At 42.8% G+C, this 12,002-nt stretch overlaps 1 protein-coding gene across 2 annotated transcripts in view; it reads left to right on the top strand.

Moving 5' to 3' along the window:
* Positions 1-12,002, top strand: part of TCP11L2 (t-complex 11 like 2) — a 40,818-nt gene that overhangs the window by 17,684 nt on the left and 11,132 nt on the right. For both annotated transcript variants that reach the window (XM_070370222.1, XM_005893683.2), the window contains 4 exons: positions 1,086-1,206; positions 2,675-2,895; positions 4,971-5,107; positions 11,775-11,962. In XM_070370222.1, the coding sequence (XP_070226323.1) occupies positions 1,086-1,206; positions 2,675-2,895; positions 4,971-5,107; positions 11,775-11,962 (667 nt within the window). The remainder of the gene's footprint in view (positions 1-1,085; positions 1,207-2,674; positions 2,896-4,970; positions 5,108-11,774; positions 11,963-12,002) is intronic.

Genomic DNA, 12,002 nt, shown 5'->3' with positions numbered 1-12,002 from the left:
CTGCCAATGCAGGAGTCACAGGTTTGATTCCTGGTCTGGGAATTAACATCCCACATACTGTGCAGTGGGGCCAAAGTATTAAAAAAAAAAAAAAAAAAGGTGGATGGGTGAAATAAGGTATCTCCTTAGGACAGAATTTTATTTATTTTTGTTTTTGGCTGCACCAGGTGTTGCTTTTACATGGGCATTCTCTAGTTGCCGTGCGTGGGCTTCTCATTGTGGAGCATAAGCTCTAGATGCAGGCTTCAGTAGTTGTGGCACACAAGGTCAATAGTTGTGGCTCCAGGCTTAGTTGCTCCATGGCATGTGGAATCTTCCCAGACCAGGGATCAAACCTGTGTCTGCTGCCTTGACAGGCAGATTCTTATCCACTGTGCCACCAGGGAAGTCCTAGGACAGAATTTTATGAACTTGTTGAAAGCTATAGGAAGGAAGCACTTAAAAAATTTAGGGGATAATTATGTCTGCTCAGCCAATATGGGCTCATGATGAACTTAAGGAAAGCTGCAAAAAATAACTGAGCAGAAGTGGGAGGAGCTAAAACCCAGCAAAGGATGTGGTGGTCACTATTTAAATATTATTGTCATATTTTAAAAATGTTTTCATACTAATCGCCAGTCCAGGTTCGATGCAGGATATAGGATGCTTGGGGCTGGTGCACTGGGATGACCCAGAGGGATGGTACGGGGAGGGAGGTGGGAAGGGGGTTCAGGATGGGGAACACGTGTACATTCGTGGTGGATTCATGTTGATGTGTGGCAAAACCAATACAATATTGTAAAGTAATTAGCCTCCAATTAAAATAAAAAAATTTAAATTAAAAAAAAATTTAGGGGAGACACTTAAGACAGAATATTCAATGAAATAAGTATATACTATTGTACAGACCACTACTAAAAAAATTGTGTTAAGACCATTCATTGAAATATGTCAAATATGTCAAAAGATTAATAATAGAATTATGAGCAGTTTTTATTCTCTGTTTTTCTGCATTTCCTAAGATTTCTACAATGTGCATATTTCTTTTATAATTAGGAAAAATAGTGCTTATGTAAAAAAAAAAGTGATTCATTTCATTCCCATAGCTTGGCTGGTCGAGTGAGGCACATTGTCCATCAGGCCTTCTGGGATGTCTTGGAATCAGAACTGAATGCTGAGCCTCCCGAGTATGAACACGCCATCAAACTGTTTGAAGAAATCAGAGAGGCAAGTTGATGTTGTCTGTATTCGTTAGTAATCCTCTGACTCCACCCCACCCCAGAGGCTGTTTTTCTGCTCTCTAAAGAGTATTGGAGGCTTCTTTTGAAACACTGAGCCAGTTCAATCACTGAAAGAGTTTTTGCCTGCATCTCTGAGAGGAGGATGGAGACGGGGAAACAGGCCCACGACAGGAACACAGGCCCGTGCTTAGCTGGTACGGCGGCGGCTGTGGTACTTCAGAGCACAGAGCCCAGGTTAGATAGGTCAGCTTTAGTGATCTGCTTCTGCTTTCTCCTAAGTCTCAGTCTCCTGAGCGAGTAAAGTGAAAGTCGCTCAGTCGTGTCGGACTCTTTGCGACCCCATGAACTATACAGCCCGTGGAATTTTCTAGGCCAGAATACTGGAGTGGATAGCCTTTCCCTTCTCCAGGGGATCTTCCCAACCCAGGGATCGAACTCAGGTTTCTTGCCTTGCAGGCAGAGTCTTCACCATCTGAGACACAAGGGAAGCCAGAGTCTCCTGAGTAGTTGCAAGAATTAAATCAAATGACAGTCATAGCTAACATTTCACAAGACACTTGCTCTGTGCTAAGCACTAGAGTATTCATTTATTCCTTACCATAATGCTATGAGGTAGTTATGCCTGTTACTATTTTATATAAAGAAACTGAGTTCCCTGACTCATCCAAGGTCACACAGCTTTGAGGGGCAGAAGGTATTTGAACTGAGGCACTCCTGCTCAGAGATCATGCTCCTACCCACATGCTGTGTGTATAAGTACAGTGTCTGCTGTGTCGTGAATAGGTTGCTCGCATAATATATAATGTGTGTGCATGCATGCTAAGTTGCTTTAGTTGTGTCCTACTCTTTACAACCTTATGGACTGTAGTCCACCAGGCTCCTCTGTCCACGAGATTATCCAGGCAAGAATGCAGAAGTGGGTTGCCATGCCTCCCTCTAGGGATCTTTCCAACTCAGGGTCAAATCCCTGTCTCTTACATTCCCTGCATTGTCAGGAGGGTTCTTCACCGCTAGTGCCATCTGGGAAGCCCATAATATATATTTCACATATAAATATACTGTATTATACTAATGGGGCCCTTGGGGGTGTTACTATTTGCCCTTCTTTAAAAGGTTCTTTTGGATCCCTGATCTGCAACTTTTTCTTTCTTTGCATGATTTCTCTGTAAACTTTTTAAAATTCTTTCAATACTATTGCTTCCCTACCAGTTATTTTCATTATGATGGTGTTAGTAACTTCCCACAGGAGGGAGGGGAAGGCTTTCATTCAGAAGATAGAGCTTTCTTTTTAGGACAGGACCCTGTCATGCTTCTCTGATCCACCACCAAGTCGGGGCAAACTTCCATGATATCCAGGGCATTCAAATACTGAGGGCAGTATTCATCTAGACACTGAAATTTAAAAAATGACAGCCTTTCTTCATGTAATGATGTTGTTCATTCTCCCTGTGCAGATTCTCCTCTCTTTCCTGACTCCTGGTGGCAACAGGCTTCGCAACCAGATTTGTGAAGTTTTAGACACAGACCTCATTAGGCAGCAGGCTGAGCACAGTGCTGTTGACATCCAAGGCCTGGCCAACTACGTCATCAGTACCATGGGAAAGCTGTGCGCCCCCGTGCGAGACGACGACATCCGAGAGCTGAAGGCGACCAGCAACATCGTGGAGGTGCTGAGGTTAGTGCTGGCTGCTTGCATTTTCTTAAGGTACCTTTGAGTGCATTCAGAAGGGAAATGTGGGAATTGAGGGGCACAGAATAGTAACTGGTCTCCCAAAGGAACCCTTAACCCTAGGGAAAAAACTGACTAAGCAAGGGGTCAATCATTTATTGTGTGCGTGGAACTTTCACATAGAATGAGCAAATGAGGGTGTTAGTTGGCAGTGCTGGGCCCTAGAGATGCAGTGATGAAAGGGGCAGATATGATCTCTGACCCCAGGGAGTTTACAATTTAATGGGGAGACAACCCTGAACAAGGAATTACAGTTGTGATAAAGCGCTGTGGGAGGGGAAATAGAGAGGATTAATAGGGCCCCCAGCAGAGGCACCTAATCTCGGCAAGGATACAGGAAGCCTTGATTAGGTAGGGTATTGGGGCTGCTTTGACATGTAAACCTTGAATTCTTAGTGATTTAAATACTAAAAGTTTGTTTCTCACTCACACCACAGTCTGAGTCAGGGATTCTTGGTCAGGCAGCCTTTCAAGCACCATACAGGGATCCAGTCTCCTTCTCTCCTTGGCTCCACCCAGGTCTTTGGAGTCCTTTACACTCAGCTGGTGAATGGGGAAGAGATCACGAGGAAGGCATGCTGCTGCTGCTTAGTCGCTCAGTGTGACCCCATGAACTGTAGCCCACCAGGCTCTTTTGTCCATGGGATTTTCCAGGCAAGATTACTGGAGTGGGTAGCCATTCCCTTCTCTAGGTGATCTTCCCAACCCAAGGATTGAACCCACTGAGCCACCTGGGAAGCCCTGAGGAAGGCATATTAAATGTTTAACCACCTCAGCCCAGAAGTGACATATTCCACTGACTATGCCTAGTCCTGTGGCCCCACGTAGATTGAAGTGGTTCTAGGCAATGTGATTGCTGTGTGAAATCACATTTCCCAGCCACACATCCACACTGTAGAAAGGGAAATGGACCTTTGGTGGTTGGTTAGCTAACTCTGCTGCAGCTTCCCTAAGGAAGTGATGTATACAGTAAGATCATAAGGACTCTAGCTGTGATCCCAGAGGAAAGAGGAGTCTACAGTACTTTTTGCCATTGAGGCAAATTCTTCTCCCTCCTTTGTGTGTGTGTGTGTGTGTGTGTGTGTGTGTGTGTGAATACAGCCACATAGAGAATTAAATTTCATGTAATAGTATTGGAAAGGGAAGGGGAGGAAACTGGTTTGCATATAGCAAGTTCCTTATTTTCTAACTTTGGGAAAGTTGACAATTTCTCAAGTCACACTTTCTTCATCTGTAAAATGGGTTGTAAATATCCTTAAGAGTTGTGTTCAGCTTTGGCAGGTTGAGATTCTTCAGCTGTGGAATCCTTGCTTTGAATGATCTTATTACCCATGTGTGATAATCACATCTGTGGTGTTCATCTTGCTCATATATTGAGCACCTAGTGGTTGGTACCGTCCCTGCATTTCTAATACGCTATCTCATTGACTCTTCACAACATTTCTCCAAGGTTGATCTTGTCCCTTTCTTTCACAGGTGAGGAAACTGAGGCTCAGAGAGATTGAGTAACTTGTTCCTGGCCACAGAGCTGGTCAGTTGTAAAGCTCTGATTGAACACAGGGCTGCCCAACTCTGAAATGCAGTGTTTTCCCCGGCGCTTCACTGCCCTGTCCTTTTCTTTTTCTTTTTTTCTTATTTCCTTAGGAATAGATACAGGGTATACTATATTCAGACTCCTTAAAATTTCAGGGACTTTCAAATGAAAATTCCTTCTTGAATCTTTTTTTGTCTCATTGTTAAGACTCATTGTTTATACTTCTTAGTGTCTGTCAGTCTATGGCTGAATGTAATGAATCAGTTGGAAGTATATTTGCTAAAGCAAATACTCTTGAGATCTCTGGAAGAATACATTTGGAATGCATGTGTAATGCCTTTTATGAAAAGTGTCCTTGTCAAAGTGATTGGAATTTCAAAACCATTTCGGAGATGTTTATCTTTTCCAGTCTGTAAAATAAATAATAGTTAATGAATTTCAGATGATTTTCTTGATCACCTAACTATTTTAACTCTGAAATTTTTAGACAAATATTTCATGTCCTGGACCTCATGAAAATGGACATGGTGAATTTTACAATTCGGAGTCTCAGACCACATCTTCAGCGTCAGTTGGTAGATTATGAGAGAACCAAGTTCCAAGAAATTTTAGAAGAAACTCCAAGTAAGTAAAATATGTGTGGATATATAGTGAAATGGGGTGAAATATGGCATTTTGGTTTTTGATATCTTAAATAGTAGTACTAAAGGCTTTTGGCATTTCTGTTCAACATTTTTTTGACTTCTAAGGTTAATATCACAAACTTACAGCTGTTAACTTTGACCCCAGGAACTGTGCTAAGCACTACTCTTTACGCATTAAAAAAAAAGAAAGAAACATTTATTAACCACCTGCTGTGTCCCAGATACATCTTGGGTGCTGTAGATATGACAGTGAACAAAAAATAAAGTTGCAGCTCCCAAGGAGATGGCCGAGTAGGCATGACAAAAAAACAAGCATATATGGTCGGATGTGTTATTTAGTGCTATGAATAAAAGTAGGATAAAGAAACAGACAGTAATGGGGAAGGAGTGAGGGTAAGAGGTGATTTTTTTAGGTGAGGTGGACTGAGAGGCCTCTCAGAGAAGTAACATTTGAGCAGAGTTTGCAAAGGAATGAGGAAGGGCCGTGTGAAGATGTGAGGGAAGAACATTCCAGCCAGAGAGAGCTGCAAGTACAAAGGCCTTGCAGTGGAAACTTGCTTGTGTTTTGCGCAAACACAAGGCAGACAGTGTGGCTGGAGTAGAGCAGGCAGGAAAGAGTGGTTACAGTTGAGGCCAAGAAGTAGACCGAGGAAGGTCCTATAGAGCCTTGTTAGGAAATAAGAGGAATTTGGATTTCAGTCCAAATGTGATGGGGAGTCATCGGAGAGCTTGAAGAGGGAAGCAGCATCTACTTTTTATTTTTATTTATTTATTTATTTATTTTTGCTTTTTATTTTTAAAACATACTCTGGCTCCTGGGTAGAGAATAAATCATATGGGAGCAAGAAGGAAAACAGGGACACCAATTAGGTGGTATCACAGATGGTGGATGGTCCAAATGGTGGTGGTAGAAGATAGTGAGAAGAGATCAGGTTCTGGTTGTATTTTGAAAATGGAGTAACAAGATTTGCTGCAAGTTGGATGAGGGAAAAACGAGAGTGGAAGATGACTCTAAGCAACTCGATGAATAGTGATGCCTATTACTAAGATGGGAGAGACCCAGGAAAGGAGGGTGGGAGACGAGATGAAGTCAGAGTTCAGTTTTGGACCTGTGAACTTTGAGATCTTGTTTGACATCAATATGTAGATACCAGGAGGGATTTAGGAATGAGATTGGAGTTTGGGGGAATGGTGAGCACTGGGAGTGTACATCTAAAGCCAAGGAACTGGATAGTAGCTGACACATGCTTACCATATTCTAAACACTTTACCTGTTTTAACTGATTTAATCTTTATAAAAATTTTAGGAAATTACTCCCTATTTATGGATGAGGAAACTGAGACAGAGAGAGGCTCAATAACTTGCCACCATAATACAACTTGAGAGTTGTAGAGCTGGGACTCACCCAAGAAGTCTGACTCCACACTCCTGTCCACTCCATGCTCTTATCCCAGGGTCACCCTGGGTGAAATTACTTAGACAGTGAGTGTAGATATTGAGTGGGCCTGACCTGGGACTCTTGCACATCTAGAGCTTAAGAAGAGAAGAAAGATCCAACAACAGAGACTGTGTAGCCAGAGAGGGGAAGAAAGACAGGAGAGGGTGGTGTCCTGCAAAACAAGTGAAGAATGTGTTCAGGGATCAGCTGTGACAAGTGCTAAGTGGTCAAGAAAGATGAAGACCAAGGCTTTATTGTGGTATGAGACCGTATGAGGCTCCTCGGTAACTGTGATGGGAGCAGTTTCAGTGGACTAGTGGACATTAAATCCAGACCAGAAGCAGAGAGAGGAGAAAGTATGACCTCACTGTATCCTCACAATTCCTTAGTGGGGGAGGTGCTGTTATTCCCTTCATTCCACAGGTGAGGAAATTGAGATGCCAGATGTTGGGCAGCTGGCAAGAGGCTAGCTCACTGGTTCCCTTATTAGCAAACCCTTGACAGCAGCCTCTGGGCTTCAGTTGCAACCACAGTCTAAGTCTGGGTTAGGTCATTCCCCCCATGCTACCTTCCCCTTGTGGACTGTGCTCTTCTGTCAGGACAGTCAATATGATAGCCTTATGAATACAGAGCCAAACACATGCCTCCTTTAAAGGGATTCCAGCAGGCTGGAGCCTGTCCAGGGAAGAGGGCAGGGGCCATTGAGGGTGACATGAGGAACAGTCAGTGAAGCTGGGCCCATAGTGCCTGGCTCAGGTGGGCCATGAGCACTGCCTGCCCTGTGGTTAGTGATTCAGGGCTTTAGTTAAGTTCTGAAGGGCAGACTAGGACCCATGGGAGGGAAGTAGCCAACAGCCAATTTAGACCTTCCTAGACCAGCTCTAGACCTTCCTAGACCAGCAGCTCCAGCTGCTCTTTTAACTTCAGAATGGACTTCCTGTCACTCATAGTAGCCCATGCTAGCTAACATTTTGTTTGCATACTTATTGTGTGCCAAGACCTTATTATGTGCCAAACACCTTACATTTATTAGCTTATTCATGCTTCACAAATCACCCTATGAGACTGTTATCACCCACTGTTTATAAAGGAAGAAATTGAGGTTAAAGTAAGAGATTGCTAGTGGGTGGAAGAGCCTGGATAACTCAGCCATGTCTCTGCCCCAAAGCATACGCATTCAACCACTATGCAAAACTGACTCTCTTCAAACAGTATACCAACTATCTTGAGGGTATTTGCAGAGAAAGTTCTAGCATTGAGTGGCAGATATGACTAGATGATGTCTAAGGAGCCTTCTGCAACAAAAATTCTCTTGACTTTAGGGTTACATTGTTTTGGTTTCAAAGCCAGAGAGGGATTATGGGAAATAGAAACCTACATCAACCCTGGATCTGAAACCTAAATTATTAATATGATAACCATGTTCTTAGCAGCATTTTCCTGAGACTCACTGGTTGGTTTCATTTGTGTCCCTGTGTGTTCATATACATGTGTACAAATGTCTCCATGTCTTGAGTCAAGATGGGCCTGTAATCTTGAATAAATCCCTTAATATAGGGTTGAACTACAGTTTTGTTCATCTCAAATGATTTGTTTCTCTCCTTGAAATCCAGACTTAGTCACTTGTATTTCACTCGTACCTTTCACATTGACTTGGATATTTCCAGAGATTTAAGAATAGAATGAATCCAGCTGTGCAAATAGGTCATTATTGCCCAGCTCTAAATATGTTCCCAGAGAAATCAGGAGTCCAGGAAGCAGAGTGTATGTCAGCTGTTAATTATATCCTCAAGTCACGCTGCCAAAAGTCGGCCACTGTGCCCTGCTATCAAAATAAGAGTCTTACAGTACTGCACAGAAGTACAAAAGTGTTGGATTTTTGTGTGTACATGATTTTTATAAGATAATTATTTGGAAAATCAATATTTAGAAGTACTCTGGGTTTCCTAGTTGACTCCCCAAAAGATTCTATTTTGCCAACAGAGAGATTTTTTGTCATCTCCCTATTTAAAATACACCCAAGAAAGGCTTACGCAGTGATTGGGTATGTGTCTTAAATGTCAGCAAAATAACCACATTAGATCCAACAACTAAATTATCTGTGGAAAGAATGGCACATAACCCCCAGGCCACAAGTAATTTTTCAGATACTCAGAAAGAAGAGGTTTTATTTATTTAGATCATCTCTTATATCTGATAAAATGTTCTCAGGAACTTCATTTCATGTGATTCAGAAATCCTCATGGGACATAAATATTTTTCAAAAAATAAATGAAATTTCATTATGATTATCTTTGCCTGGCACCCAAGGCATTCGGGAAATATTTATGCAACATTTTAGAGTTGAGCAAGCTGATGCTCAGCAGCAACCTGCCCAAAGACAGAGCCATGCAGCCAAGAAATAGCAAAGCTGGGACTGGAAACCAAGTCTCCCCTGGCCAAGCCAGGAGTAAACCAAGCTGCTGCCTTCATTCTTCTCTTTGGATTTTTCAATTTTGTGTTGTATCAGCTGAGTTATATCAGAAGCATCAGAAACTCACTGGCTGATTTAGCAGAAAAGGAAGTGAATGGAAGGAGAGGGCAGTTCACAGAAAAGCTAAAACTTCCTGAGTCTGCGCAAGGCCAGAAATCAGGAGGGCATCAGGAATCTGGAGAGGAAAAAACAAGGGGAATTCCCAGCTGCGTCCTCAGGTGGTTAATGTGCACTTCAACATGGACCATCCTTGAACGCTGTAATCATCATTCAGAGTCCCAGGAAAGAGTCTAAGGGGTGTACGACTCAGCCAGGCCAACCCCTGGGTAGGGAGGTTGCCTGGTCCTGGTCATGGGGCCTCTAATTAACATCTGCAAAAAGCATGGAGTGAAGGAAATGATTTCTCAAAATCAGTACCAACAAAAGGAAAGGTGAGGTGTAGCCAGGCATAAAAGAGTGGATGTCACGGATAAGCAGACTACATTCTTCTAACTGAAAAGTGGAATATTTTGTGTGAATATTTTCCGGAATATTGAAAATAGGGGCCAGGCTAGCTCTCGGTCTTTGCAATTCTGAACAGGCATCATTCAGTAAACCAGGAGAATGGTGTAGAATACATGAATGGGAGTCCCTGGCATTGTCCAAACCTTTAAATAGCCCCTATTTTCAATATTCTGGAATTTCAAAAGAGTTGGACATGACTGAGCATCTGAACACACGCTCACACACACAGAGCTGGCCTAATAAGTACAGTAGGAAGTGTTCCCTCCTCTTGCTTTCTGAAAGTTTGCAGAAAACACCTTATATCTTTTAGTTTGATTTGCATGCACTGTGTGTATCAGGAAAAGGGAAAGATATCTCAGGTGTCAGGGACTAAATCAATTTGCCAATCTGAAGGAGACTATTTGAGTCAGTCCTTAAGCCCAAGGTTAACTCCAGAGATAGTGAATTAAAAAGGAAACCTGCCAGGTGATATAGAGAGCAGAAGCTTTTTGAGAACCTACTAAGTGACAAGTACCACTGGGAAAATGTTTGATTAGTTTCCAAAGCAAGGTACAGTACCTAGTGTATAGTGGTGCTCAGTTGCCTTTGAAGAAATTAATGGAGAGGCTTTTTTTTCATATGAAAAATCAAGTACCAATGCCTCTTAGGGTTGACCTTGCTCTTGGAGCCACTCAGAGCAGTCGATATTCTTGCTTATGGGAGTGAAATCTCAGCAGCGTGCATGTGTGCTTAGCTGTGTCCAACTCTTTGGGACCCCTGGACTGGGGCCCACAAGACTCCTCTGTCCATGGGATTATGCCAGCAAGAATCCTAGAGTAGGTTGCCATTTCTTCCTCCAGGGGATCTTCTCGATTCAGAGATGGAACCCATGTCTCCTGCTGCTCCTGCATTGGCAGGTGGATTTTCTTTACCGCTGAGCCACCTGGGAAGCCCCTGAAATCTTAGCAGATCCCTTAGAGAAAATCCTTGTTTCCCTCTAAACTCTTGCTCTTTCTGCTTTACCAATTGTACTCACACCTGGTTACATATAAGGGTCACCTGAAGCGTTTAAACACAGATGCCTGAGCCCATCTCAGGCTGATTAAATCAAAATCTCCAAGAGCCGACACCCAAAATCTTTTTTAAGTTCCCAAGGTGATTCTACCATCAGCCAGGATTGAGAACCTCTGTGCTACACTGTTGCTTTTGTTTGAGATAACTAAATGGGCTTTTAAATGTGTCAGTTGTAAATGATTACACTTGTAGTATATAAATGCTTATTACCACCACATTGTAATTATACCCGTGATGTTTCCACTCTTTCTCTCTGTTGGATGTCTTTTAAAGACTGCAAGTCTTTTACTTCTTTATAAACAAAACTGGGAAAACCAAGAACAACATTTGCCAACTGAAGAGAAGTAAAGTTGTGAAATTCTGGGGGTGGTATAGCAAATGGAGCTGCTCATAAATTACCCCTGTTTAAGGGCTGGGTCTGATGAAGAATTTCAGGGTGACTATTCTTTATTTCATTCTCTGGGTTTTTTTTTTTTAATCTGCACCTGTGTTCAGTCTGCATTTTAAAGCAATCGACACCTTATAAATTCTACCAAATGCATACTTTTAATAAGAAATGTAGTCTAAAGAACAATTTGTTTCTAGGCGTAAACCTTAGAACTGGGTCTGAAGTAAAAAAAAAGTGTTCATACCAGCATGTTGGGAAAGGCATAGCTCTGATCAGACACTCCAAGGGGTCTGGAACCCAAAATGTTTAATCACCACTGCTTTTAATCTAGATAACTTCTCTGCACAAGACTCAAGGTCATGTGTAAGCTGGCCTGTCTGTCCGTCTGATGCTATCTGCAGCAACTCTCCCCTCCCTTCCCCGCTTCTTTATGGACCAGCAGTACAGATTTGCTTGTAGCATCCAAATTGCCATGCTTTCCCATTATTCCGTCTCTTTGTGTGGCCTGTTCTCTTAGCCTGGAGTGACAGATCTTTCCTCTATCCACCTTGTGTCACTTACGGAGTTCTTCCTCTTAGACTCTGCCATAGACAGCCTCTCCTCCCTCCACCCTACTGCGCCTTCTAGTACTCACTGTCTTCTGCTGTAATCGCGAGCTCACATGACTGTCTGCCCATCTGGACCGTAGCTCCTGGAGGGTCGTGGCCGTCTTACCGTTCATCATGTGTGGAATGCACAAATGAAGGAGTCTGTCAGCCCTAGGACAAGTGTGTGGCCTTTTCCCTCGCAGGTGCTCTTAATCAAACTACAGAGTGGATAAAGGAATCTGTCCATGAAGAGTTACTTTCTCTTTCTGAGGCTACTTTAACCCCTGGAGCCGAAAACAACTCCAAGCCAAGCCTGAGCCCTACGTGGGTGCTAAATAATAGTTACTTGAAACTGTTACAGTGGGATTATCAGAAAAAAGAATTACCAGAGGTGAGTGAGTTTTTTTTCCCTTTGGCCTCCCTCAAGTTTT

This window comes from Bos mutus, chromosome 5 (genome assembly GCF_027580195.1).
Source record: "Bos mutus isolate GX-2022 chromosome 5, NWIPB_WYAK_1.1, whole genome shotgun sequence".
In the NCBI taxonomy this organism is placed as follows: domain Eukaryota; kingdom Metazoa; phylum Chordata; class Mammalia; order Artiodactyla; family Bovidae; genus Bos; species Bos mutus.
This window is presented reverse-complemented; position numbering and strand designations above follow the sequence as displayed.